Source organism: Prionailurus viverrinus, chromosome D3 (genome assembly GCF_022837055.1).
Source record: "Prionailurus viverrinus isolate Anna chromosome D3, UM_Priviv_1.0, whole genome shotgun sequence".
Classification (NCBI taxonomy): Eukaryota; Metazoa; Chordata; class Mammalia; order Carnivora; family Felidae; genus Prionailurus; species Prionailurus viverrinus.
Window position 1 is genome coordinate 95,659,360 of NC_062572.1, and position 27,591 is coordinate 95,686,950.

Here is a 27,591-nt window from a genome sequence, read left to right on the forward strand (position 1 = left end):
GCCAGAGCACTGGCCCTCACTGCAAAATGCTCTCAGAGAGTAAGCCCATCACGTCCTCGTGGCTGACCCCTCAGCAGAGATGAGCCTGTCTTGGGTTCCGTGGCGGGCTGGCCTTTCTGGCACCCCTCAACTGCAGCAGCCTTTTCCTTTTATCCTACTGCATTTCTGGCTCTTTCTTTTGCTGCTAATTTCTGGTTAGTGGGCATCCTACACTGGTCAAGAGGCCACAGGCTGAGGCCCCCGTGCCCTGCACCAACAGTCCAGCAGGAGGCCGGTCATCCCGGCCAACAGCCCCGCAGACAAGTGCTTGAGCAGTGACTCTCCACACGAGCACCCTGGACTCGGCGGAAAGAGCAAGGGAGGCCTTGACACAGAGGGACGGGGACGTAGCTTTACCCGAAGTCAAAACAGCACCTTCACTTACAATTACAGTTTGAAGGCTACCTCTAAAAACTTAACGGAGGACATGTCCTATTCACATGAACACGAAACCAACCAAGAAGCGGCCAGGCCCCGAGTCCAGCCTTCAGGGAAGCTCCAAATAAGAACAGACCGTGCTCTCCTGGCCCGAAACATCCCGTGTAATCCCGGCTGCCAGGGCTCCAGTCGGGTAACCCAGTGAATGGGACAGAGTGGCGACGTGAGGGTCTCCGCAGACGCTCTCCCCGGCAGAATAAGAGAACCGCTGTGAACTCTAAAACACCACCATTGACAATCTCTGGAAAGTGTCCTATGGCCGTACAGCAACGAAGAAACATCTACTTAAGAAAAGAGGGTTTGAGACATGACCCCGCGTGACGAAAGCTCCACCCCGGGTGGGGCGGCCAGAGCTCCCAGTGCGGGCACAGACACTTCTCACCTCTGGCTGGGCTCCCGCTCTCCTCCTGGCAAGAAGGGCAGACAAGTCAGGGCTTCCTGCCCACCGGGACAGACACTCCACCCCGGGCGCAGCCAGCAGAGAGCACCGTCCCGACCCAGCTCACGGGGTTTACGGGTCCCACGGTGGGAGGAGCAGCACGCCGCCCCAGCACGGGTGCCAGAGCAGGGGTTCAGAGGTTCTGTCCCGGAAGCGGGGGGGGGTGAGAACAGCCAGTTCTGCAGCTCTCCCGAAAGGGAGAACCTCTGCTTAGAACACAGTATGAACAAGTTCAAGCCTAAGGGCGCTGACAGAACAGTGAGGAATCCGGTACCTGAGCAATTACAGGAAGCTGGGAGCTCCACTATGGCAACAAGGGCAACAGACCCGGTCGACGTTTACCAGACACAAACAGCCAAGGAGAGTCGTCCTGGGGACACAGCAGTTCTCAAAGACTGCCCTCAAGACACCCCCTGACCCCCTGCCTGGCCTCAACTGGACCAGACCTGTGCACGCCCCAGCGTGTCATCAAAACCAACAGAGCAACCAGCTAGCCATTAGAGGAGGCTAACAGGTGAGTGTGACAGCAGTGGAGGCAGATCACCCAGGGGCTTGGAGGGGACCAAGTACATCAACCAACCACAGCCTCACCTGGGGGAGGAGAGGTGCAGAGACAGCGCTCATCCAGCCAGGTCACGAAACAAATAAGCCAACAAGCCTCCCCGCAGCCAGGGTCAGGGATCAGTAACTAGAGTTGCTACAGTATTTTGCAATACAGTTTTCAACAAAACATTGAGAAATGCAAAGAAATGGGAAAGTGGCCTGCACACAGAAGAAAAATAAAAATAAAATAAAAAACAAAATTGCTTTTGAAAGGGAACAGCTACCAGACTTACCAGAAATGACTTCAAAACAGTTATTATAAATACGTTCAAAGAACTAAAGGAAATCAATCATAAAGGATAAAGGAGGGCAGGGGTGCCTGGGTGGCTAGGTCAGTTCAGCGTCCAACTCTTGATTTCAGCTCAGGTCATGATCTCACGGTTCATGGGATTGAGCCCCATGTCGGGCTCTGTGCTAACAGTGAGGAACCTTCTTGGGATTCTCTCTCCCTCTCTCTCTCTCTCTCTCTGCACGCCCCCCCACCAAATAAATAAATAAACTTAAAAAAATTAAAACTAGAACTCCACATGACCCAGCAATTCCACTACTAGGTATTTATCCAAAGAAAACAAGAACGATAATTCAAAACGATGTGTGCACCCCTGTGTTTACGGCAGCATTATTTGCAGTACCCTAGATGGGGGTGCAGCCCAAGTGTCCACCAACAGGTGAATGGGTGAAGAAGATGTGGTGTGGGGGCGCCTGGGTGGCTCAGTCGGTTAAGAAGATGTGATGTAAATATGTACGGTGGAATATTATTCGGCCAGAAAAAAGAAGGAAGTTCTGCCACTGGAACAAGGATGGACCTTGAGGGCACTGTCAGTGAAAGAAGTCAGACAGAAAAAGACAAAAATACCCTATGAGCTTATTTATATGTGGAACTCTAACAACAACAACAACAACAACACAAAGCCACAGTAAGCCCATGGACGCAGAGAACAGACTGGTGGTTGCCAGAGGTGGGGGGTTCAGGATGGGTAAAATGGGCGAAGGTGGTCAAAAGGTACAAGCTTCCGGTTACAAAATAAGTCCGCCATGGGGATGTAGTTTACAGAATGGTGCCTATAGTTAACGATACTGTGGGGGCGCCTGGGTGGCTCAGTCGGTTGAGCATCCGACTTCGGCTCAGGTCGTGATCTCGCGGTCCGTGAGTTGGAGCCCCACATTGGGCTCTGTGCTGACCGCTCAGAGCCTGGAGCCTGTTTCCGATTCTGTGTCTCCCTCTCTCTCTGCCCCTCCCCCGCTCATGCTCTGTCTCTCTCTGTCCCAAAAATAAAATAAAACGTTGAAAAAAAAAATTAAAAAAAAAAAAAAAAGTCCTCATCCTAAGAAGAAAATATCTTGTAACCATGTCAGATGACTGACGTCAACTAGACTCACGATGCACAACACACGCATTTCACAACATACTTCACCACATATACAGTACATACGAGCGTCCAATAACATACACCTGAAAGTGATGTCATATATCGATTACACCTCAAAAAATTTTAATTAATAAAGAATTGATACCAATTTTTCACAACTGAAAATGGAAGAGGAGGGAACACTTCCCATCCCCAACCTGCCTTACGAGGCCAGTACTGTCCTGATATTAAAACCACAGTCATCACACACACACACGCACGCACGCACGCACGCTCGCACACCAATATCTCTTGTGAACATGGACACAAAAATCTTTAACACAATACTAGCAAACAGAATCCAGCATCTTATAAAAAGGGCTACACCTCATGGTCAGGTGGGACGTATCCCAAGAACGCAATGTTGGTTCAACATACAAAAACCAGTCAATGTAGAATAAAGGACAAAAACCACATGATCATCTCAACAGACACAGAAAAGCAGTAGACAAACTTCAACGTTGTTTCAGGACTACAACAAACAAACGAAACAACAAACTCAGAACGGAAAGGTTCTTGCTTCCGCTAATCTGAGGCATCTGTGAGAACGCACGGCTGACATCACACGTAGTGGCGAAGGGATGCCGTCTCACTCAACTCGGGAGCAAGACCAGCTCGGCCAGGCTCACCGTTGTAGCCATTTCGGACTCTAGGGTAATTAGGCAAGAAAAAGAAAAAGTATCCAGACTGGGAAGGAACAAGTAAGCATATCTCTATTTGCGGATGATGTAATCTTACATACAGAAGTCCTAAAGTATCCACTAAAAAGCTAACAGCACCAATAAACGAGACGCACGAAGCTGCAGGATACGAGATCGACGTATGAAAATCTATTTTATTTCTAGGAGATAGCCACATGCAATGCGAAATGAAATCAAGAAAACAATCCCGTTCGCCACGGCAGCAAAAAGAACAGACTTAAAAGCGTTCGGAAACCTGAACTCCGACCACCTCCTTGTCCCCGCCTCTCTCCTACCCTCCCTCCCTCTTTCTCTCACACTCACACACACACACGATGGGCAGGTTTCTAGGAACTAGTTCATGCTTAACAGTAGCAGGCTGTGTGTTGGTTAGTTTGCTGGGGACGTGGGCGCGCTGGTACCATGAGGCGCACGCGCGGGGCAAGCATGGCCGTGAGGGCTGAGCGGGGACAGAGCCGCACAGAATGAACGAAGCAGGGGCTCCAGCGGGCGGGCAGCCTGGTGCGGTGTGGTACGTACCCAGATATGACCGCCGGGGCGGGGGCTTGATTGCTTCATCCTGGGTATCCGCAGCTACATTTAAAAAGAGAGAAAAACAGAAAGGAGGAAGAGAAAAGAAAAACAGACCGATTTTAACACGGGCAAGCGGCTGTGTCTCCCAGTCCATTTTGCATTTCCTTTTTTAAGAAACACCGGAAAAGAAGGACAAGATCTTGGTGTCTGAGTTTGAGGAAGTTTACTTTCTGAATGATTTTCCTCCAAACCTACCCTCTTCCAATGTAAGTCCCCGGGGAAGGAGGAGGAACTCTCGGGCCAAAACGAAAAGTCACCACATTTTCACTGAACTTCTAAGGTCAGAGATGGCATAAAGCCCACGGCTTGCCTGCTCTGCTGACAGAGACAGCAGCCGGTACCCCCATTTCCCCTAAAAGCTCGTCCATACACAAGCTCTGACTGCAAGACAGCTGTCCCAGGTCAAAGCTCTTCAGAAGGCTGCCTGATAAAGCCGTTTTCAGAGGACACTCAACAAAATGCCCTCTGGGAACAGGCAGCTAGTGCAGCATGTGAACTGGCCAAGCGTGCGGCTCAGAGGCGACGGCCCGTTACATCGGGGGTACCGCGGTACCCTGACCGCTCCCTGAGCCCCGCCGCAGCACCCAAGACAAGCACGCGAGGCCTCCGTTCGGAGGGAGCCCAGCCCCACCCGAGTCCCCCCCCGCCCCGCTCCGCACTGCCCAGGACGCAGTCCGCGGCCCTTGAAGACTCGGCCAGAGTCCCTCCACGGTGGGAAGAGTGAGACTCAGGCAGGCACTGGACCTGGCCACAGAACGGGGGGCAGGTGTGTGTCATCCGCCCCAGGCGAGGCAGGCTCCGCCTACAAATGGACATTTTGCAAGTAAACGGCTAAAAGAAAATGCCAGACTGGCTATGTGGGCTTGGGGACGGCACATGCCCACAGACCCTGCTGACCAGGAGTCGCTGCCCCTCCCACCTGAGGGTTTCTTGACCCAGCAGCACCACCTCCGGGAACCGCTGGGCTCTGAATAGGCAGACTCAGCTGGACTTCCTCAGCTTCCTGCATCTGTTTCTTGATTGAGGCCAAGTTTACTGCTCACCGACACTTCCTCTAAAGATCAGGGTCCCAAAGTGGAAGGGGAGGGAAGGAAGGGGACGCGGGAGGGACTGCTCACCGTGGCTCCGGTGCAGTTCAGACACACCCATGCCGTCTCCCCTCTCGCCTCGGGCCTGATCGTGCCCGGCACACAAGCTGGAAACACGCCAGGCAGCAGGGCAAGGCCAGGGTGGAGGCCCGGAGCGGGAGAGTGCGGCCGGGGGCCTCTCGGGTCACAATGATGGGGGAAGGAAAGGCAGCAGCTGGTAGGGGGTGTGGGTCAGGGTGGGAAGTCTGCCCTGTGTCAGACTTTCCAGAGGACAGAGTCAAGCCACCTAAGGCTTCTCGGCTAGAAAGTAGTGAGATCAGGCCTACACCTTAGAGAATCATCTTTGCGCAGGACAGACGGGAGGAGGGCCAGTCCCCAGGCTGAGAGACCAGGGGGCATCGTCCACAATCACATACTTTCAGGCATCTGTGAACACCCACTCCAGGCACCGAGGTCCAGAAACAGCCTCAGCAACGTGTCCACATCGTCCCCATCGGAGGCGGCGTGCATGTCCTCGCCCCTTGATTACGGGGGGCCTGTGACCACTCCATTCTGCAGAAGCGACGCATGCTTCCCAAGACCAGAGCACAGACACGGCTTCCACCTGGTTCCCTCTCACGCTCCCCTTGCGACCTGGTTGCCATGCCGCGAGGAAGCTAGGAAGCTTAGGCCACACAAGAAGGCCACGTGAAGATCTCCCAGAAGACCCCCCAACACGGGAGCAACTGAGAGAAAGGGAGGGACCTAGAGGGTGAAAGACACAGAAAGAGGGAGGGAGGCAGGGCCCCGGCAAACGGCCAACCATACTGTCGCTGTCCAGACAGACCTGTGAGCGTCACTGCGTCCTTGCAAATCACCAAGCCTGGGGTTACTTGTGGAGCAGCCACAGACACTGGAACAGAACCTGACGGGACAGAAGTCTGGGACGAGCTCAGACAGGAGAAGTGGCCGCCCTGGATGCCACGGGACAGCAGGAGGGAGGGCCGGTGAGCTGACCAGAGGCCAGACCATCAACCGCTCCCAGGGGCTTCTGGGCTTTGTCACAGTGTGAGAGCCGCTGCAGTGCGCGAGGGTTGGGGGGGCGATGGCCACAGGTGGCTCACACGATGCCCTAGAGACCAGGGGACCGGGCGGAGGTCCGGGCAAGGAGAGACAAGACCTACATCAGGGTCGTGGCTGTGGACAGGGCAGGTCAGGATTTGTAGCCTCACGTCCAAGGACATCAATAAGCCCTTGAAAATACAGAATGGTTTACAGACAAACATTGTACTGAGTGGGAGTGGGGTCCTCAGCTTTCATTGTCGGAATGGAATGTGACCCTCCCCGCCCAAGTTTTTACTTTAATGCAGACGTAACCACATATCATAAAGGATTCACTCGTTGAACGTGTACAATCAAGTGGTCTTTAGCATGTTCGGATCTGTACGACCACCACCGCAGTCTTGGAACACTTCCGTCCCCCACAACAGAGCCCCGTCTCCGTGAGCAGCACCCCCCGTGCCCCCACCCGCCTCCCCAGCCAACTCCATTCTGGAAGCGGACTGTTGAGACTTGGGGCAAACGTCGAGTGAATGTGACTGAGTCGCAGACAATTTCTCTCTCTTGAAGAAGGAACAAGTGAGCCCCTGTGTGCCGCTGGTGGTAGGTACCATTCCCAGAGCCGATAAGCCACGTCATCTGGCGGTAAGAACATGTCATCCCAGGACCCCCGACAAAACAGCGTTCCAGGAGCCTCCTCACCGAGACCCCTGCGAGCAGGGACAAAGCAAGTGGCTCTTTCATTCTGGGCCCGTGGAAGATCAGAGCCACGACCGAAGAGCTCGGTGAAGGGTCACAGGACGCGTCAGCACGCACACCTGAACTATTTCGTCTGCCACGAATCTCCCAGCTCCACCCACTGAAAAAGCCAAAACCCACCCCCAATCCACAGCTGTCCCAGGGGCCAGACCGTGGTCTCCACATGCCACAGCCCAGTGCCACAAGCGCTCCTGGGAGAAACGGCCGAGTCCAGGTCTGGGGCAGGAACAGAAGATGACGCGCCCAGAGCACCCTGTCACACCAGGGACACGGCTCCGAGGGACCACTCGTCTCTGCCGAAAAGTCAAGAGCTGACCGGAGAGGCTCCCGCTGGCAGACGGGTGGGTCCGCGGGGCCTTGAAGGGACACGACAATGGCAATCAGGCGAACACATCAAATATGTTCACATCCACACACTCGGAAGAGTGGAAAAACAAACGTGAACGCAGCTGCAGGATGTGAGGGACCAATTCTGAGAACTGGCAGATAAAGAGAAGGAAGCAATTACCTGCCTTTAATTTATAAATTACACCCTGGATAACTGCACTGCTAGAACAGCATTTCCAGGGAAGTTCCTCTTCGGAGAAGCCCCGTGGCTAACAGCCGAGCGAAGGCTGACGGGGCTTCGGTGTTCTGCAGCCCCACGACTGATGGGTTTAGGCACGGGGCACCCTCCACCACCCACAGCCAAAGTCAGCCAAGGTGACGGGATGTGCCCCTTGTGGAAGAAACAACAGTCCGGCAAAAAGGAGCCAGACCTAGATCTGACCAGACCTCTGGATCCAATTAGCTTCTCAAAACGTGTTTCACAGGGCGTCCCGGAGACAGGAAGCCTCGACGCACCACCACGGGGTGTGGCAGAAGCCAGGCGGGGCCACCTCCGTGCAGCCGTGGGAGTCTGGTCCACACGCAGGCGTGGCTTGGCGGCAGGGCCGGGGTCTCAATTCCGCATCCCCACACTCCCCGCGTGTACCGCTCAGGCCACAGACGGAGGGCTGGTGCACAGCAGGCACCACGTGCAGGGCAGACACAGCAGACACGTTTCGAGGAACAAGGGACATCAGGGAGAACCTGCAGCTGACCTCGGCGTGCCGCCTCGACTGCGGCCCGCGGACAGAAACCAGCCCCGAATCGGGAAGTGAGGAGGAAGCCGCACACTTACACAAATACTGGGTCTTTGACAATTAAGGGGTTACTTTTTTACGGCTGAAAATGGTATTATGGATAGTTTTTCAAGTCCTTATCTATTAGAGATCCGTTATGAACTATATACAGACTACGTCTGGAATTTGCTTCAAAAACTGCAGGCAGGCGATGTGTCTCGGGACAGCTGGAGGCGGGTGTGATTACTGGTGGGGGGGGCTCGGACACGCTCTCCCCGACTCCATGTGTGTTCGAGGTTCTCCACGAAAAAACACGAGGGACGAAAAGGAAACATACAGCACACGCAAGCCACTTTGGACCTCACGCCCTCTGTGCGGCCACACGGAGAGTCCACAGCAGCTTCTGGAGATCTCCCCCTGAAGCCTGTGGGCCTGGCCCCCTCGGACTCACAGCCCAGTCTGACCTCCCCCGGGTATGAGCGAGGGCACGGAAGGAACTCCCGATGTCACCTCTGGACGGCTGGGTGGAAAGCTCTTTGCTTTTACTTCACGTTCCTCTCGTCCCCAAAATGTCGACAGTGACCATGTACTGGGGCGCCTGGGTGGCTCAGTCGGTTAAGCGGCTGACTTCGGCTCAGGTCAAGATCTCACGGTCCGTGAGTTCGAGCCCCGCGTCGGGCTCTGTGCTGACAGCTCAGAGCCTGGAGCCTGTTTCCGATTCTGTGTCTCCCTCTCTCTGACCCTCCCCCGTTCATGCTCTGTCTCTGTCTCAAAAATAAATAAACGTTAAAAAAAAAAATTAAAAATAAATAAATAAAAATTATACAATCTTTAAAAAAAAAATGACCATGTACTGCTCTTCGTAATCAGATAACAGATCATGTGTTAATTTGATAAGCAACCGGCTTTTTCTCCTTTAATTCCAGTTGTTTCTTTAACCTTAACTTCTGAGCTGAACTGATGACCTTCAAAATTAAAAACCTTTATAAAAGACAGCTGTAAAACATTTAAGCTTTTATTCTATTTTATTTTTTAGACTGACTGTCCTATGGAAACCCTGAAATGTGGCTGTTGAACGTGTCTTCGTAAGTTACTTGAACGTGCCTGCTCGGTGTGCCTCCAGCACCCTCCCCAACGCCCCACTGACTGACAGCCTCCAGGAAGCGGGGACCGCAGGCCTTCCCCGGCAAGGCCCAGGGCGCAGCCGCTCCTGCGACTCAGAGCTTTCCAGCCCGAACTGGTTGGTGTTTTCATACCCCACCCTCCCACTTCTGGCAAAGGAGAGGAAATAAGCCCACAGGTTTCTTAAAAGCTTCCTGATGAGTGTGCTGTGTACCCCACACACGGCAGACGCAAATAGATGTGACCCTGATTCCATTCAAGAATTAAGTAGGGGCGCCTGGGTGGCTCAGTCGGTTGAGCTTCCGACTTTGGCTCAGGTCAAGATCTCACGGTCCGGGAGTTCGAGCCCCGTGTCTGGCTCTGTGCTGACAACTCAGAGCCTGGAGCCTGTTTCAGATTCTCTGTCTCCCTCTCTCTCTGACCCTCTCCCACTCACGCTCTGTCTCTCTCTGTCTCAAAAATAAATAAACATTAAAAAAAAAAAAAAAAACAATTAAGTATGAATCTCAAGATCTCTCAAACACTGTATCCCGGATCCCAGGATACGATCCCAGGATGCGGAGTTTAGGGTAGATTCTCCCCCTGAGGCCGTCTGGGGCCCAGCAGGGAGCCCAGGGGTCAGGAGCCTGGCCCTCCGTACCCCACCAGAGCCCCGGCAAAGCGGAGGCCGGCAGGGCAGGCCAACTGCCCCCACAGTCCTGGCCCTCACCAGCAGACGGCTGCTCCCCGCTGCAAGGTCAAAGCCCCTGCAGCCCCGCCCACCTGTACGTCTGCGGATTTCCAGCCAGCCCTTTGGCCAGCTGCCAACGCCCGCCAACAGACACCCGCCAGACGCTGCAGACCTCACAGCTGCCATAACAGGTTACCCCAAACTCGGCGGCCGACAACACAGACTTATCACCTCACTATTTGGGAGACCAGAAGTCTGACATGGGTCTCACTGGGCTAAAGTCAGGGCATATTCCTTCTGAAGTTTCCAGGCAAGAACCCAGGTCCTCCCGTGCATCCAACCTGTTGGCAGAATTTGGATCCCGGAGGCCGAGGCCCCCATGTCCCTGCTGGCTGGAAGATGAAGGCTGTTCCAGCCTCAAAGGCCCACTGTGCTTTTGGCCCCTAGCCCTTCCCCCACGTCCAAGGCCAGAACCACATCCTCTTGACGTCCATCCCTGACGGGCTCTCCTCTTCCACTCCACGGGCCCGGCGGACCCTGGGTCCACCCAGACAGTCCAGGCCAACCTCCCCCCGCCTCCGAGGCCTCACACTCACCTTGCCTGCAGCCCCTGTGCCCCGCGAGGTGGCACCACGGTTGCCAAGTGTGGGCGAAGCGGGATCCATTATTGGCTCATCACAGAGAGGGTTACTTGCCAAAATTCAGACGGCAGCCCTATCCCTGGAAACCGGGATTCACGGTCTTAACCCAATCCATTCTAGTTAACCAGAACAGAAATGCTGCTTTTGGAAGAATCTACACAGAGCACTGGAAATCAAGACAGAACGAACCCCCGGGACAGGAGAGGAGAGGCCCGGCTTCCCGCTGACAAGGTCGGCCCCCGCCTCACCCTCACTGTACCTACGTTCCCGTATTTCAGCAAGGTCACATAAATGTTAAACTCCAGGCCTGTCCAGGGCCCGGACGCTCGCACACCTGCAGGATATCCGGCACCCCACTTCATCCGAGCTTACACCCCATCTCACACAAGATCACAAAACCCAGGCTCATGATTCAAAGCCTGAGGCTCAGGACACCAAGCAACTGTGGGCACCGCGTGCCCGCTCCCGGCGCTCCTCTGACCCTGGGGCAGGAGGACCGTTACCGACGCCCCCCCACACCGGCGCTCTGCAGCCGGCCTTGAGACCCCGCGCACACGAAAGGTGGGGTTCCCAGGTCACAGACAGAAGCGGGCGGGAGCGGTGCCAGCAGAGAAAACTGCTAGGTAAGAGCAAGTAAAGGGCCCAGCCCCTCGCCTCTTAAGGGACCGGCCGGACACGCCCGCTCTCAAGGAAGGACCAGCGATGCAAGCAGCCCCGCCTCCGGTGCGATTTCCCAGGTCACAAGAGGGAGAGACAAGAAAGAACAAACACACAACAGAAGCACACGGTGCTGATCTCTACAGCTGACGTGACACTAATCGGTCCAGGCCACCCGTCAGAGCTGGAGGCTGACCTATTTTCTACAAAGACTGAAATTAGCATACCTTCGTCTCTAAAGACAGAAGCTACAGGGGGAAAGGGTCCGCTCAAACGGAAAGAAAATCACCGACAGGAATAAAATTCAGGGGCGAGACCTCGAGTCCACAGGAGTCCCCAAAGTAAACAGACTAGCAAAAACGCTTCTCTGAGCAACAGTGGAGATAAACACACACTATTTCAGACAAGATCAAAGCGAGAGCTGTCTTCAATTTAGTAACTAGAAGAAAACCAGAAGTAAGGCATTAACCCCCTGCGTGTTCAAACACAGAACATCAGCTGAGGAAGAGCTTTTTCAAAGGAAAAGGCAAAAACGAGAAGAATTTTCTCTTTGCTGAGCCACAAACAGTCACGGAGCAGCGCGGGCCGAGCATGTAACCCGTCCTGCCCACGCTCCAGGGGACAACCCACCTGGCCCCACAGCAGCATGACTCTGGGTGAATGTTCAGTAAGGTGTGTGAGAAGATCCCCGCTACCCCGGCCACAGGTAAATGGTACAAGTGAAGGGCATGTCTCATGTACAAGCCACACACACAGATCAAACTGCCTCCTCAGACAGCATCTTTCTGTGACCTGACCCTGTCCCAATTCAGAATCCCCTCGTAATCATCACAGAGGAGGCTGGCACACTGAGATTAGTTAGTAAACATTTAACGTGCTGAAAACACGGACATCGGTTACACACAACCGAGCATTTGGTGGATTCAAAGCTGCTCAGGTAACACTAACGCGGCTCCCTACTTCACCCACGAGCACAGGATGATTTTGCTTGCTGATTTAGTGCTTTATTCCCAAAGTTGCAGATCACCAACCTGCAAAGAAACGGCGTTTTACGTTCAGCTCATTTGTCACGCGGACTTCGGTGCAGAGTTTCAACATCAGTAACATGGTCAAGATCATGACTATGCTTTGCCAGAGGAGCGGCGACTCAAAATGCCTTCCAAACCTGGGGAGGTAAAGAGACCACGGCATCAGGAGGGCCCCCGCACACCAGGGGCCTCACCGCCTCTCCCTGCCCAGGTCCCGACCAAGGCCCCCACGGCCACATCCTGAGCAGCCCCCAGAGGGCCTCTCACATCCGTCACAGCCTCTGGCACCGACTGCCTCGGCCTCGGGCTCCACGGTGCACAGAGCTGGGTGAGCAGGGACACTCCTGGACGGCTGGGCACGGGGACACCTCTCAGAATCATGTGCACGGCTCCTCAAAAGCCACACTCACCTCCCCAGGAGCCGCTGATGAGGGTGTGGACGGGACTCCCCGTTCCCTCGCCTCACAGCCAGGTGCCCAACACCCCACCTGCAGAGGCACCTGCAGAGGCACCTAGACCACCTGATGCCCTGGGAAGATGCATTCCGGAGTCCAGGAATGACAGGAAGCCCTGCCCCCCGACGAAGACGAGTGGGGTCAGCAGGCCAGAGCAGCCCACGCTGTGAGCAGACCAGTGAAGGGGGCCAGGGCACCCCCCACCCCCCCCCACCCCAGAGAGGAGAAGGCAGCTGAAGGCACAACCCCCTCCCGACCTGAGGCCCTGACCCCACCCCCCCCCCACCCCCCCGACCCACTCTGCCCAATCTCCCTCCCCACCCAAGTCTCGCTGACCCCCAGCCGAGGCCTAGTGGCTCACGCTCTTGTCCGGGCCCCGACCCCGCCCGGCTCTCACATCCTCCCTGCTGGTTTTCCCTCCAGGGGCAGAACTTCTCACCAACTCGGCCACAAGCTCGAGGAGGTAAGACCGCAATCTAGTGACTAGCACAGGCTGGGCCTGTCGGCAGAACCCGAACCCCAGGGGCTGAGAACAGCCCGGCCCTTCATGGGGCAGCTCGGGGTCTCCGCCACGGCCACCAGAACCACCAGAGCCGTGACCCGTTGGTCGGGCCACGCAGGCCTGCGGGACTACCATCAACGAGGCCAGGGCACAGCACCGTGCTCTTTCAAGGCCCAGCCCCAATTCTAGCCCAGCTGCTCTGGAGAAGGAACCCCACTAGGTCTGCCTACAACATGGCCTGAAGGGTATTCCCAAAACTGGGGCTGGCGGTCAGCACCTCTAAGTCAGGAGAGCCTGCAGTCTGATTTCCCAGCTGCTCCCGAAAACAAGAAAACACAGAGACCACCACCCGGGCCCCACCTCCCATGTCCTCTCACTCCCTCGGGCCTGAACCTACACCCACCTCCCCCTGCAGAGAGGGCTCACCGGGGGGCCAACCACGCCCACAACACAGAGCTGGGGCAGAGCTCCCTGAGGGGCCACCCCTGGGACTGCACCAAATCAATGAGAAATCGGGACAAAAACTCAGCGGCCGGGCTTGTGGTAAAAGACGAGACCAGAGGCAGCCCCTCCCCGCCGGCCAGGGCATGTCTTTGGAAGCTGTGCCTATGCTAACAAGTCTTACCTACAAGGTAAAGAAACAGCGATGTCCCCAAGGTAGAGACACTGACCCCTGCACCCGCTCCAGGGCCGACTCGGCGTCTTCAAGCCCACGTCTGTGAGCACCTCACCGCCAAGCTCGGATCACCTGCCTCTCAGGAGAGAGCAGACAGCACCTCCGATGAGGATTTGCCACGACCACAGCCACGGCCACAGCCACGGTGAGCCGGCCTAGCAGGTGAGAATGTGCCACCTGGAGGGGAGCCACACTAGCTGAGGCTCCCACAGGAGGTCAAGCAACCAGGAAAAAACAGATGTTCCCTGCAGAGTGGGGGTTCCAGACACCGGTTCCAGGACCGGCATTCTGTACTGGTTCCTGACGCCAAGGCCCATGTCCTCTGAGCAAAGGACAGAGCAGGCCTGAGGTCACAGAGGCTCAGGCCCATGCCACCTGGGCCCAGAAAGGGCAGAGGGGCCAGGACACAGCAGACGGCTCCATGACCACCAGCTTCTTCCTGCCTCCCCAGGAAATGTCACTTCGGCTCACCTGGGACCCCGCTGCTTCGTCAGGCCTCTCCTGAGGTGCCTCAGGAATTGCAAAGGAAATGCTAAGTGACTGAAGCAAGAAAGGGTTGATGAGCCAGGCCTGGGTGAAGAGAAGGTACGAGAAGAAAGAGGTGACAGTGCCCTGGGGCTTTCTAGGTCAGAGGCACAGGCTGGGGGCGCTTCCGTAGGCTCACACGGTCTCCAGGCCCTTGGCACCCGTGAGCCACTGCCCTTGCACCTCGTCTCTGCTGTAGAGGGCGACTATAACACCGGGGACTATCTAAGGACGTTTCTAGTCATTTCTAGGAACTGGATCCCACGGTTACCCAGCTGACCCCAGGGGTCAACTCATCTATAGGTGAAGGTCAGACAAGGGGCCAGCAGAAGCTAGATGTCAGCCTACTAAGACTGGAGATGCTTCCTTCCCAAGCAGGCCGGGAAGAACCACAATAAATAAGCTGCTCTGGGGCCTCTCACACCAAGCTCATCATGCGAGAAAGGCCACTTTCACGTTTTAAATACTCAACAGAAACAATGACTAGAAAAACTGGGCAAAGAAATCAAGGTTTGCACTTCTCCTTAAACCACACACCTAAAGAGGCGCCTGGGTGCCTCAGTGGGTTAAACGTCCGACTTGGGCTCAGGTCATGATCTCATGGTTTGAGAGTTCAAGCCCCACATCAGGCTTGCTGCTGTCAGCACAGGCCTGCTTGGGATCCTCTGTCCCCCTCTCGCTGCCCCTCCCCCATCGCACATGCTCTCTCTCTCTCAAAAGTAAACAAACATCAAAAAAAAAAAAAAAACCCACCAAAAATCGAATCCAGATGAACTCAATATTTATAGTAAAAACAAGACCATTTAAAGTGAAGTGAGAGGGAGCAGAGGTGAGTACTTAGGGTGAAGACAGGCTGAGACACAAAATTTCAAAAAGCACAACTTTCCACAAAAGATATACAAGAGACAAACTAAATATGAAACAAGGTTCAAGGTCATTAGTAATTTCATGAACTAATTAAAATACAAAGATACCATTTTTTACTTGTCAAATTAGTTAAGCTTTTCTTCCTTTGATGCTAATAATCTGTACCGACGGGGATGTCGTGACAGCACTTTCCCCTCTCCTGTCCCTGACAATATGGGTTGGCACAACTTTTTCTTAGAACAAATGATGGGACAGCCTACCAGACAGGTGAAGGGCCTGCCGCTCACACAGCCACTCTGAAAGGGTTCGGGGCGCCTGGGAGGCTCAGTCAGCGAAGCATCCGACTTCGGCTCAGGTCATGATCTCACGGCTGGAGTTCGAGCCCCATGTCAGGCTCTCTGCTGTCAGCACGGAGCCCACTTCAGTTCCTGTCGCCCTCTCTCTCTGCCCCTCCCCAGCTCATGTCTCAAAAGCAAATAAAAACATCAAAAAAAATTTTTTTAACTAAAAAAAAAAAATACAGTAAAATAAAAAAAGTTCTCCCTTAACTGCAGTGTCCCTAGGTCTCACCCCCCAGGAAGGTACACACCGACGAGGGGACAGGCAACATTTCATCCAAAGTTTCCACAGAGATCACCTTCTCCGAGTCTTCAAAGTTACAGAGTAAAGCTCAAGCGGAAAGAAGTTGTGTATCTACTTCCCTGTGGCTACACCCTTAGCAAAATGTTACTACGTCCTCAACGGTGTGGTATCTCTGGCAGTGTTCCTGTATCTCCCATCCAGTGTCAGGCTGCATGTCCAAATACAGTGTTACCACACCTCGGAAACAGCTTACGGCGTCGCTGACACAACGTTGCCGTATCCAGTGCAGCGCTAAGGCAGGTCTCCAATGCGGTGTTATCACATCTCAGTTACTTTGTTTACTGCACGTCTGATACAGTGTTAATACATCTCCGATACAGCCCTACTACATCTCTGATAGATGATGCTACCTTACCACATCTGATACGGTGTCACTACATGGCTGAAGTGTGCCCACGTTCCTGATACAACGTCACTGCATCCAATTCAATGTTATTACGCATCTGATCCAACGTTACCGTATCTCTGATGCAGTGTGTTCATCCAATACAAATGGAGCTTGAGAACTACCTCTACCAAGGCACAAAGTTCGGGGGGGGGGGGGGGGGGGCCTTGCAACATCATCCGTGCACCGTGGCCCCTCCCCCCTCGTCCCTTCTACAAAATCACAAGCTTGCAAATATGAGCTACGAGGCATCATTTAGCCTTTCTCTTGGCTTCTCCTGACACCACAGAGGCAAAATCCTATACATCAGCATTTTATAGAATATAATCTGCTGAATGCTAGTTTTGCAAAAGGATGATAAGAATCGCAAGAAATCAGGGCGCCTGCGTGGCTCGGTCCGCTGAGCATCTGACTTCAGCTCAGGTCATGATCTCCCGGTTCATGAGTTCGAGCCCCGTGTTGGGCTCTCTGCTGTCAGCACAGAGCTGGCTTCAGAAACTCTGTACCCCTCTCTCTGCCCTTCCCCTGCTCACTCTCTCTCTCTTCTCAAAAACAAATAAACATAAAAAAAAAAAAAAGAATTGTAAGAAATAAAGCGCTAGGGTCTCACGAGTTTCAGGAACCTGGGGTTCACAAGCTCCGCTGGCCTCCCTGGGCGGCAGGGCCACCCACGAGCTCATTCCACGAGTCTGCAGGGGGCTTCCCAGCCTGGAGCTCTGAGGACCACGCTCTCAGCCAGCTCTAGGAAACACACTCTTCAGTTCTAACTTCACCACTGTTCCAGTGTAGACCCTGCTTCCCCCTCAGGGGGCGCCCGCCATGACCCGTATGTGTGTAAATGGTACGTTCCACACAATGCTTCTGCTGAAGCGTAAACCCTGCGGCATCTGCAGCGTCTGGAACATGGGAAACCCTCTAAAACCTATTAAATCATGTGGGCCACTAACCCATGAAGCCTGGAGGAGGCCCAGGAGTGGGGTCTTAGGACTAGGTGGGCAGAGAGGTACATGTTAGTCACAAGCGACAGGCGGAGCCCAGCCTGCCTGCTGGGGTTCACCCCGTGAAATCCAAGTACTGCCCTATGTGAGAAGCAAATGCCCAGGCCAGAGAGACTCCTGAGGAGGGACCAGTGCCCTCTGCCAGCCCCCCTTCATCCCAGAATACTGCCTGAAGGCAGCGCTGGGGTTCACACGGCAGCCACAGGACCCCTGAAGTGACCCAGGACGGTTCAGGGTGCAGACTCCGGGGAAGGACCAATCAGATGCACAGAAATACGCTGGCCCGTGGACAAAACTGAGAATCACTAAAGGCCCCCTGTGCTGAATTAGGAGAGAGCACACACTCGTTCTCAAAGTCCCAGGCCCGGCAGTGAAGGGAGAACTTCTAGTCCAAACGCATTAAATGCCAGTTAAATCCAGAGGCTCTGGTGACTTGGCTTTCAAGAAATTAGTTTAACTTCTGCCTTCTCCAAACCAGGTATTTGGACATAGATTAGATACCCTATTCTCTTCTCTGCAATCGTAAAAGATAAGTACTCTTTTTTTTTTTTATGTTTATTTATTTCTGAGACAGAGAGAGAGTATGAATGGGGCAGGGGCAGAGAGACAGGGAGACAAGGAATCCGAAGCAGGTTCCAGGCTCTGAACTGTCAACACAGAGCCCGACACAGGGCTCGAACTCACAGACCGCGAGATCACGACCTGAGCCGAAGTCGGTCCCTCAACCAACTGAGCCACCCAGGCGCCCCAAAGGATGAGTATTCTTAAGGAAAAGATGTCTCAACTGCTCTCCGTCCCGCCCCCCCCTTCCCATAGGGGAAGCCAGTCTCGGGCACTTCCCCTCCGCTGCCAGAGAAAACTCACTCCAGCGCCTAATGAAGTGCCCTTCCTGGCCAACGCTGTGACACCAGGCAGGTGGCAGGCCAGGGGCTCCCTGAGCGCCCTCCAGTGCGCTCAGGGTTAACAACTGTGTCAGAGGCAACTGCATTTTGGGACCTGCTTCCGCTCAACCTTAGACTGGATTAAGGCCATTTTAGAAAAGGGAAGCCACGTGTCACCCTGAAGTGAGTGAGCTCTGTCCCCAAAGGAGAAAGAGGAATCTTCAAAATGGGGTTCTTCAACTCGTGCCAAAGAAAAAAACTACGCACCCACTGGCCCTCCTTTCAAAGCAGCCTGGCCCAGAGACAAACCTGGCGGTGTGACACATTCTCCGGGGAGGAGCCAACTTACCAGCTCACCTTTTAAAAGCCCCGGACGAGGGCAAAACTAACACACAGTGGACACAAATCAAAGGCATGGGGCCACGGCTGGACGGAACACAGAGGAGAGAACTTCGGGACTCAGAACAGTCATCTCTCGGTTGTGATGGTGACGGGAAGGGGGCGTTGTCAAAACTCATCGAACTGTACGCTTACAATGGATGCTTTTATTCCACGAAAATCGTACCTCCGTAAGGCGGACTCAAACATGAATTAGCTGGGGAGCCAGGGTGGCTCAGTCGGTTAAGAGTCTGACTTTTGATTTCAGCTCAGGTCATGACCTCTCAGTTTGTGAGTTCAAGCCCCGCACCAGGCTCTGAGCCGACAGTGTGGAACCTGCTTAGGACTCTCTCTCTCTCTCTCCCTCTCTCTGCCTCTCCCCTGATCGCTCTCTTTCTCTCTCTCTCAAAATAAATAATAAACTTAAGAAAAAGAACTAGCAAAAAACGTGATTACTCAGTAACGAACAAGTCAGAAGGAAGGGCCAGAAGCAGAGCTCTGGACACCCCCGCCTGGTGCCCTTATCCGGCCTCCACACCCACCCACCCTCCGGAGCAACTTTCCTCACTATCTGTGCTCACAGAGGGTCCGGATGCCACCAAGTAGAAAGGAAAGCTCCAGACCTTTTTAGTCTTAGAATGAGGCTCCAAGATCTCATTTCATTTCCTCTAAAAACTCCCCCTCCCAAACATGTCTCGCTTTAGCAACTGTTAAAATTAATTTCCGGTTCCTTACCCGAATGCAAATGATAATAAGAGGAAGCTGGGCTGGGAGTGGCAAGAAAAAATAGTCTCTTAAGTATTATCCAGAAAGTTGACTTTCCTATTAAAACAAAACAAAACAAAACAAAACAAAACAAAACCGTACACACAACAGGAAGGCTGAGGGGACCACCGTCCCTGTACATGACCCCTGAATGCTCTTTCCTGTCAGGCTGTGATGTCCCCTCCTAAGGGGCTCCAGTGGTCAGTGGTCAGGCTGTGAGGTCCCCTTCCTACAGCTCATCCCTTTTTCTTCATCTTAATCACTTACTCATTCCTTGTTTTCTCTTTCCCACTCCCATGCAAATTCTAAGGACAGGGACCCAGGTCTAGGACCTTATCCAGCACACAGAAGTCCGTGGGAAAATACGTGACAACGTAAGAAGGACAGAAAATGAAGACGCGGACGTGAGACTACAGTAAGTCTCTCCACTCCAATCCCACCATTTTCCCCGGGGAACAGTCCCGCCCACTTCACCAGCTCCCTCCTAGGAAGTACAGCCGCCTGCACCACCACCCCACTCCGAAACCCCAAAAAGAGAAAGCCATCACCCTGGAAGTACCCCCCCAGAAAGCTCCCAACTTACCAGAAAAGGATCCGTAAAATGTTAGCCACCAGGAGCACCAGACACACGTAGGTAGAGAAGCCCTCAGCATTCTGAGTCCTCCGGATGTCCCTGTACTGTGGGATATAGGGCACGACCCCTCCGAACACCATGGCCCCGGCTGCCCCCCAGGACACCAGCTGGTGCAAGGGGACCAAAAGCCAATCCAAGCCTTCTGCTTCCATCCCGACTGACGTCCACCTGGCCCGGGGGCCCTCCGCTCTCACGGTCCTGGAACGCGCGCTGACGGTCACCCCCACATCGCCGCCGCTACCTTGTGCAGTCCTCCACCATCGGGGCCTGGCGAGAGAGGAAAGGAGGTGAACTCCGGCGCAGGGCCCTGGAGGCAAAGCGAGGGGCGCGCTCCCAGGGCGCTCGCGGAAGCCCGCGGAGGCTCACGGCGGCGGCACCACCCCCTCCTCAGACACCGGCGCCTCCGGGAGCCCTGCGCACGCGAACCGGCACCCGCGGGGGGGAAGAGGCGCGGGGCGCACGGCGGTGGACGCGGGCCTGGGAAGCACGCTCAGTACGGGGGCGGGCGATGGCTGCGTCCCAGCGGGAACACGCGGCCGGGGTGGGGCGGAGCGCGCTCAGTCCCGGGGGCGCGCTCAGCCCCGGTGGGGCGCTCAGTCCCGGGGGCGCGCTCAGCCCTGGTGGGGCGCTCGGCCCCGGGGGCGCGCTCAGCCCTGGGGACGCGCTCGGCCCCGGGGCGCGCTCAGCCCTGCGGTCGCGCTCGGCCCCGGGGGCGCGCTCAGGCCCGGGGGGCGCGCCTAGCAGGAGAGTGAGGTGGCTCGGTCTGGGGTGGGACGCACGGCCCGGGGGTGGGGAGACACACTCAGTCCTGGGACCCACCGCCCTCCCCTGGCTCGGGGCTCGGGGCTCGGGGCGGGCGGTCCCCGCGCCGCGCCCGCGTCCACACGCGGCCTGCGGATCCGGGGCCCGGCCCTTACCCTCCGCGCCCGCACCCGCGCCCGCGCCGGCCCCGCCCGGTCTGTTCTGCGTGCACCTTCCGTCTGTCCGTCCCAGCGCCGCAGCCCCGCCTCCGAGTGACGTCACAATGCAGGGGACCCGCCCACCCAGGCGGCAGGCCGAGAGGCGCTGGGTCCTAGAGCGCGCCTGTCCGTCAGGGAGGGGTCGGAGCTAGACCGAGAACGAAGTCGTGGGTTGGGGGTCGCCGCGGCGATGCTGCTCCGCCGGCCCGGCCCGCCCCTCCCCGGTTAGGAAACACCTGCGTGGCGAGACCGCTCCTCGAGAGCCAGGGACGCACCAGACGCGTCCCCCGACCTGTGCCTGGGCGAGGGGCCGTGTGGACGCGGTGCGCCTCCACGGAGAGCAGAGGACAGGGTGCCGTCCACGGCCGAGGTCTGCGCGAGGCCTGGGGACCCCCCTCGTGGGGGCCCGGGTTGGGTCTGCCCTCCCCCCGCCCCCGGTGATGCCGGCGGTCCCTCCGCACCTTCGTTTTCCGACGACCTGGGGAGTCGGGGGGTGGGGGTGGGGGCTGCCCGTCCCGATAAGGGCGGGGCCCTGAGGAGCAGGGTGCAGAAGTGAGCCGTGCCAGGAACCTCACCTGGTCTCCGGTGAGGCGGAAACAGGCCCACCGTGTGCCCGAAGCCTCCGCAGGCCCGCCTTCCGCTCCCACCGCAGGTACCCCAGGCCCAGGGCGGCAGCCGGGACTTCTGGTCGGGGCGCAGTCTCTCAGACACATCGTGACCGAAGGACCGAAGGACGTGCTGGACATGCCGCTCCCTGACTTGCCAAGTGCTTCCCAGCCTCGGCCCATTCACAGAGCTCTTCCCCGACCGAGGTGAGCCCCCAGGGGCCCTAGCAGGTGCACCGCGCCTGCATGCTGGCGGTCTGGGTGTGCATGGAGCCCTATGCCCCTTGGGATGGTGAGCCGTGAGGACCCTTGTGAGAAGCCAGCGAGCCCTGTGGGCCCAGGCCTCTTGCAGGAGGGACTCAGGGCAGAGAACTGCAGGGCCTCAGGGTTCCGCTCCCATCTCAGTGCGGTGGGACCTGAAACACCCCAAAACGGAAGGCCCGGTGGATGAGAGCAGGTGGCCCTGGGGGCACACACCCGGCTGGCCAGCTTTCCCGCCCGCAGGTCTGACCTGGTCTCCTGCTTCCTACCAGGAAGATTTTGTGAGAAATCATGGGAACGGCACGGACCTCACTGAGACTAAGTCCCAAACAAGCCTGGTGTGATGAGAAGGGCCTCCTTAAAGCACAGGGTCGTGCTTACCTCCCCCAGTGTCCCAGGCTGTTGTTAGGTTTTCTGAGTCACAGCTACTCAGAGGATCCACAGGGAACAACAGAGAACACAGCAGCAGGAATGTACAGGGAAATGAAAATACACACACAGAGAGGGAAGTGGCGGCAAGACTGGGAGAAGAGAAGTAGGTGTTCCTACTTAACTGCCTCTCCTGAACCCTGCAGGCCCGAGAGCGTTCCACTCTGTCCTGGAGGCTGGGGTGGAGTGACAGACTCCCCTCCTACTCTCACTGGATCACGTGGAGTCACGTCCACTGGTCCTGTTCATGCTGGCAAAGGCGGGCAGATTGCTCACCCGCCCCCAGCCGCCCACTCCCCTGGATCCATCAGGGCACGTCTCAGAGCCTGCTAAGTGGATACAATCCTGCGTTCTTGGCCCAGGACTTCACCCCGAAAGTGAGCTGATGACCGAGCGTGGGCTTGTAATCGTTTTAAACACCAACTGTCTGGAATCCGAGTGGCACTCTCTGGTCTAGAACCGTCGGTCAGTCAGGAGAAGGGAGGACAGCTCATCTGAGATGGTGAATGTGTTACATGACTTCCCGCAAACAAAAGAAGCCAAATTGTGCTAGGCCAGAAAATGGCCCCCAAGTATAGCACCCTAATCCCCAGAAACCTGTGAATGTTACCTTATTAAAAAAGAAGAAGAAGGAGGAGAAGGACAAGAAATGCAGGGCATTGGCTGGCTCAGTTGGTGGAGTGTGTGACTCTTGATCTCAGGGTTGAGGAGGCTGAGCCCCATGTTGGGTGTAGAGATTACTCAAAAAATGAAACCTTTTAAAAAATAAAAATAAATAAAATTTTTTGAATATTTTTTAACATTCATTTTTGAGACACACACACACACACACACACACACACACAGATCATGAGCAGGGGAGGGGCAGAGAGAGAGGGAGACACAGAATCGGAAGCAGGTTTCAGGCTCCCACCTGTCAGCACAGAGCCCGACGCGGGGCTCGAGCTCAAGAATCTCGAGATCATGACCTGAGCTGAAGTTGGACACTTAAACGACTGAGCCACCCAGGCATCCCAAAATAAACTATTTTTTAAAAATACAGATGTGATTACATTAAGGATCTTGAGACAGCAGGGCGCCTGCGTGGCTCAGTTGGTTAAGCATCTGACTCTTGATTTCAGCTCAGGTCACGGTGTCATGGTCCGTGACATCAAGCATTGTGTTGGGCTCTGTGCTGACAGCACGGAGCCTGCCTGGGATTCTCTCTCTCCCTCTCTCTCTGCCCCTCCCCACTCATGCTCTCTCTCTCTCTCTCTCTCTCTCTCTCAAAATAAATAATTTTTTTTTTTGCAAAAAGGATCTTGAGGTAGGGAGATCACCCTAGATTACCCAGGTGGGCTCTAAATGCCATCTCCTGTGTCTCTACAAGAAGAAGGCGAGAGACAAGACAAAGGAGCAGAGGCCACCACAGGCCAAGGGACACAGGCAGCTCACAGAGGCTGGAGGCACCGGAGGGACTGTCCCCAGGAGCCTCCGGAAAGAGCACAGCCCTGCCAGGACCCTGACCTGGGCCTGTAAAATGGATTTTGGACTTCTAGCCTTCAAAACTGCGAGAGAACACATGTCTGCTTTTTCCGCCAGGCAGTGTGTGGTGACAGCCACCACCGGAAGCGAATCTAGAAGTCCCCAGGGAGGGACTAACAAGATGGTCAGCGTCAGGGGCAGAGAAGAGGCGGGGCCGCCCCCCTCCGCTGCTGTGCCTGCCCCCGTGTCCAGGAAACCTGCAAGGAGACAGATCGGAGGCTTCGCCCAAGGAACTTGGGTTGTAAAGTTCCGGAACACGGACTTCCAGCGCCAGCCCCAGAGCACTTGGTGCTGGTCCCCCGATGACTGTCACCCCCACCCCGGCTTTCTTCGTCGACCCAGCCGTAGCCCTCGCCTGGTGGAGTGGGGCAAAGAACGTCTGTGTGCCCGTGCTCTGAGCTCAGCCTTTCCTTCGGGCAGCTCACCACCCGTGGCCGAGGCTGGGCCCACCACCGGCCTCTGTGTCCTCACCCTGCACTGGTGCCGAGTGGCCGAGCTCTAGCCAATGAGGGTAGGGGCACTGACTCACCCCACCTGCAGGCCTGACCCCTTGGGCCTCCACCGGACCCTCCTTGCTTGCCTTCACCTGCTGACCAGGTGCAAACAAGACAGTGGAGAATCCACTGGGATGTGGCCTAGGATGTGGCTCCCGGCTAGATGGAACGTGACGCTTGACTGACAACGTGAGGCAGAGCCCCCATGTCGGACTGTGACATCGATGAGTTTCACTGGGCTCAACCACTGGAATCTGGGATTGTTCATTACAGATGAGCATTACTTCCTGTAACATACAATCGAATTCTGAAATGTCCACCACCTTACCACTTCCCAAATGGCATTTAACCACACTCGCACACACTGCACAAAGCCCCAGACTGAGGACTCTTAAAAACCCAGTTGAGCCCACTTCTAATCTTTCAAGCCGACACCCATATTGTTACGTAAAGGAGCCACTGTGAGCCCTGCAGCGTCTGCCCAGCCCGACGTGGACCAAACGCAGCTCCCACCTGGTTGGCACCTCCCACTAAGACTCCACCAGCAGAGCAGCTCTGCAACGATTTTAAATTTCATAAACGATGGCTCTTTTTTTTTAAGTTTGTTTCTTTTTGAGAAAGCCAGCATGAGTGGGGGAGGGGCAGACAGAATCCCAAGCAGGCTCCCCACCTGCCAGAGCAGAGCCCGATGCGGGGCTCAAACCCACCAAACTGCGAGGTCATGACCTGAGCTGAAACCCAGAGTTTCGCCTAATGGACCAAGCCCTCCAGGCACCCCTAAAAGATGGCTCTTAAAATGCAGATCGCCTACGGGGAGGACAGAACCACACTCCAGCACCACAGACCTACTGCCTGTCCCATTTCCCTGGGCCGTGGGAACGGTGGTCCGACCTTCCAGGCCTTCTCTGGCCTCTTATGGACTCAGGAAAGGCCCCTGGCATCCAGAGGTCAAGGGTATTACCACCCTTCTCAGCCCTACTTCTGCCTTTGAGAGCCTTGAGTTTGCAAGGACCTGCTCAGCCATTGGGGCAGGAATGTCCAGGTGGCTGACAGATTGCTGAGACCCCACGCAGGAACATTGTTACCGCTTTAGTTTTGAACATCAAAATCATGAAAATAGATAAAAGGACAACAAAAGGGAGGAAATATTCAGAAAAACAGGAAAGAAAAGGGGTGGGCCCTAAGAGGTGCCCCGATCAGCTCCTGTTCATGAAGCTGCATGGCTTTTCCTGGTGAGAAGGCACTAACCCAGTCCAGGCAGAGCCACCAGCCCGTGACAAGTATTTCCCCTTTCCCCAAATCCGTGAGAACAGTAGCAGAAATGGAAAGTCCTCCTGCAGTGAGACCAGGAGAAAGCGGGAGCTCCGAGCCGCTGGGGTGTGGAGACAGGCCACCTGCACGGGCCATAGAGAGGAGGAAGTGAGGACCCAGGTCCAGAGAGAGTCAGGGTAACACCAGCTGCGGGGCATCTGAGCTGCAAAAATGAAACCCCTAACTTGCAGCAGGGGAACAAGGTTGACAGGCTGCTGCTAGGAACATTCCAGAACTAGTCAACAAAGAGAAAATAGAAAACAACAGCCCAAAACAGTGTAGGAGATCTTCGTGAATCCTACTTCGGAAGCATCTGTGAGCCTCACCGGGGGGGAGAGCAGAGGTGCCTGGTGACGCCCCACGGGGCTCAGGCCAGAGCCTGGTTTTCATGAAGCACCTGGGAGCTTGACAGCCACCACCGCCTTGTTGGGACCTCGCCACCTTTCTTATGCAAACCTAACTGTCCCGAGAGCGTGACAGATAGATCAGTGACCGGGCAGCAGAGGGTGTGTGTTGTTTTAAAATATCTTCAGGGGCGCCTGGGGGGCTCCCTCGGTTAAGCCTCCGACTTTGGATCAGGTCACGATCTCCCGGTCCGTGGGTTTGAGCCCCACGTCAGGCTCTGAAGCCTGGAGCCTGCTTCGGATTCGGTGTCTCCCTCTCCCTCTGCCCCTCTCCTGCTCATTCCCTGTCTCTCTCAAAAATAAATAAACACTAAAATAGATGAAATATTTCAGAGAAACACACGCAATTCTTAAAATTTGTCAGATGATGATAGTATATAACGTGGAAGGGAGGGAGGGAAGGAGGGAAGTCTGGATGAAGTGTGCAGTGTAGCTGACAGCAGTGCCCCATGTCCTGGTGTCCTGGGTCCCCGGTGGTGACAGCGCCCTGTGGTTGTGGAAGACGTTTTTAGGGGAGGCTGGGTGAAGGACACGGGAACTGTCTACCCAACAAGGCACTCTCTGAGAAAGAGGCTGGGCTCGAGGGTGTAACTGCAGTTCGAAGAAACTAACCCTACGCGGGTGGGCCATCTGCTAGAGAAAAGCTCGAGAGAGTTCTACGGAATGATTATAAATTTTTCAAGGAATTATTTTATGAAACATTCAGAGAGAAAAATAACCCATTACGAAATTAAACTGAGAGAAGACAGCCAGAATTTGACCGAATCTAAAAAGACCAGAAGGAGCGGGTACAGTTACCCGCAGAAGCTGAGTCCAGACACGGCACGTGCGGAGCTCAAAGCACCGGTGAGCTCATATCAGGAGTCCCAAGACCCGGGGCGCCCAGCTGGCTCCGTCAGTGGGGTATGTGACTCTGGATACTGGGGTCGTGAGTTTGCGCCCCATGTGAGGTGTAGAGATTACTTTAAAAAAAAAATTCTCAAAGACCCAGAAAGGGCTTTACTTACTTTTCAAAAAGTGAAATGGAAATTCTGCATCCTTGGCTTGTCCTGCTGCCTGGCTGGAGGGTCATCAGCAGGAAGGATAAGGGAGAGAAGATACACCAGGCTGTCTCGCGAGCAAAACTCTTCGTTAAATAACTGGAATAGAGACCGTTTCAAACAAAAACTGGGTAATAAGATGGCAGCCACACATGAGACGAACAAATAAAGAAATTGTAACATGACTCTCATTTACGGTCTTTGGCTAAGAATCCACTGGAAAATGAATGTGAGATCTTGTACCAAAAAAAAAAAAAAAGAAAAAGATGCCCCATGAGCTTATTTAGCAGAAATATGGGACTCTGCAAAGGGAGCTGTTTCGGGACAGTAGGGATGACAACAGAATGAGCCCAAGGCATTAGCAGCGAAGGAAACGAGAAGTCACAGAGCAGTCAAGACAGGGAGGAAGGTGTGCGGAAGCCGACCGGTCTGTGCGGACTCCGTGTGACCCAGGGAAGCTCCCTGGGCCGGAAGAGCCCCTGCTGGGGAGAAGCAGCGCGCCCGGGGGAGACACGACCAGAGCGAACCGAGGAAGCCAGTGCCTGTCC

General features: G+C 55.2%; 1 protein-coding gene across 10 annotated transcripts in view; it reads right to left on the reverse strand.

Moving 5' to 3' along the window:
- SLC66A2 (solute carrier family 66 member 2) overlaps positions 1–27,591 on the reverse strand; it is a 59,178-nt gene extending 31,587 nt beyond the window's left edge. Inside the window, exons 1-5 of one of the 10 annotated variants that reach the window (XR_007145777.1) lie at positions 27,011–27,142; positions 19,966–20,283; positions 12,312–12,445; positions 5,122–6,194; positions 4,149–4,202 (exon numbers count right to left, since the gene is read on the reverse strand). Coding sequence is in view for 9 of the 10 variants with exons in the window: in XM_047827509.1 (XP_047683465.1) it covers positions 4,149–4,202; positions 12,312–12,445; positions 19,966–20,283; positions 27,011–27,075 (571 nt within the window). In the remaining variant the exon portion in view is untranslated. Of the gene's footprint in view, positions 1–4,148; positions 4,203–5,121; positions 6,195–12,311; positions 12,446–19,965; positions 20,284–20,442; positions 20,745–20,835; positions 20,908–20,933; positions 21,121–22,222; positions 22,433–27,010 lie in introns of those variants that run through there. The other 9 variants (XM_047827509.1, XM_047827508.1, XM_047827513.1 and 6 more) reach the window with 9 other exon arrangements.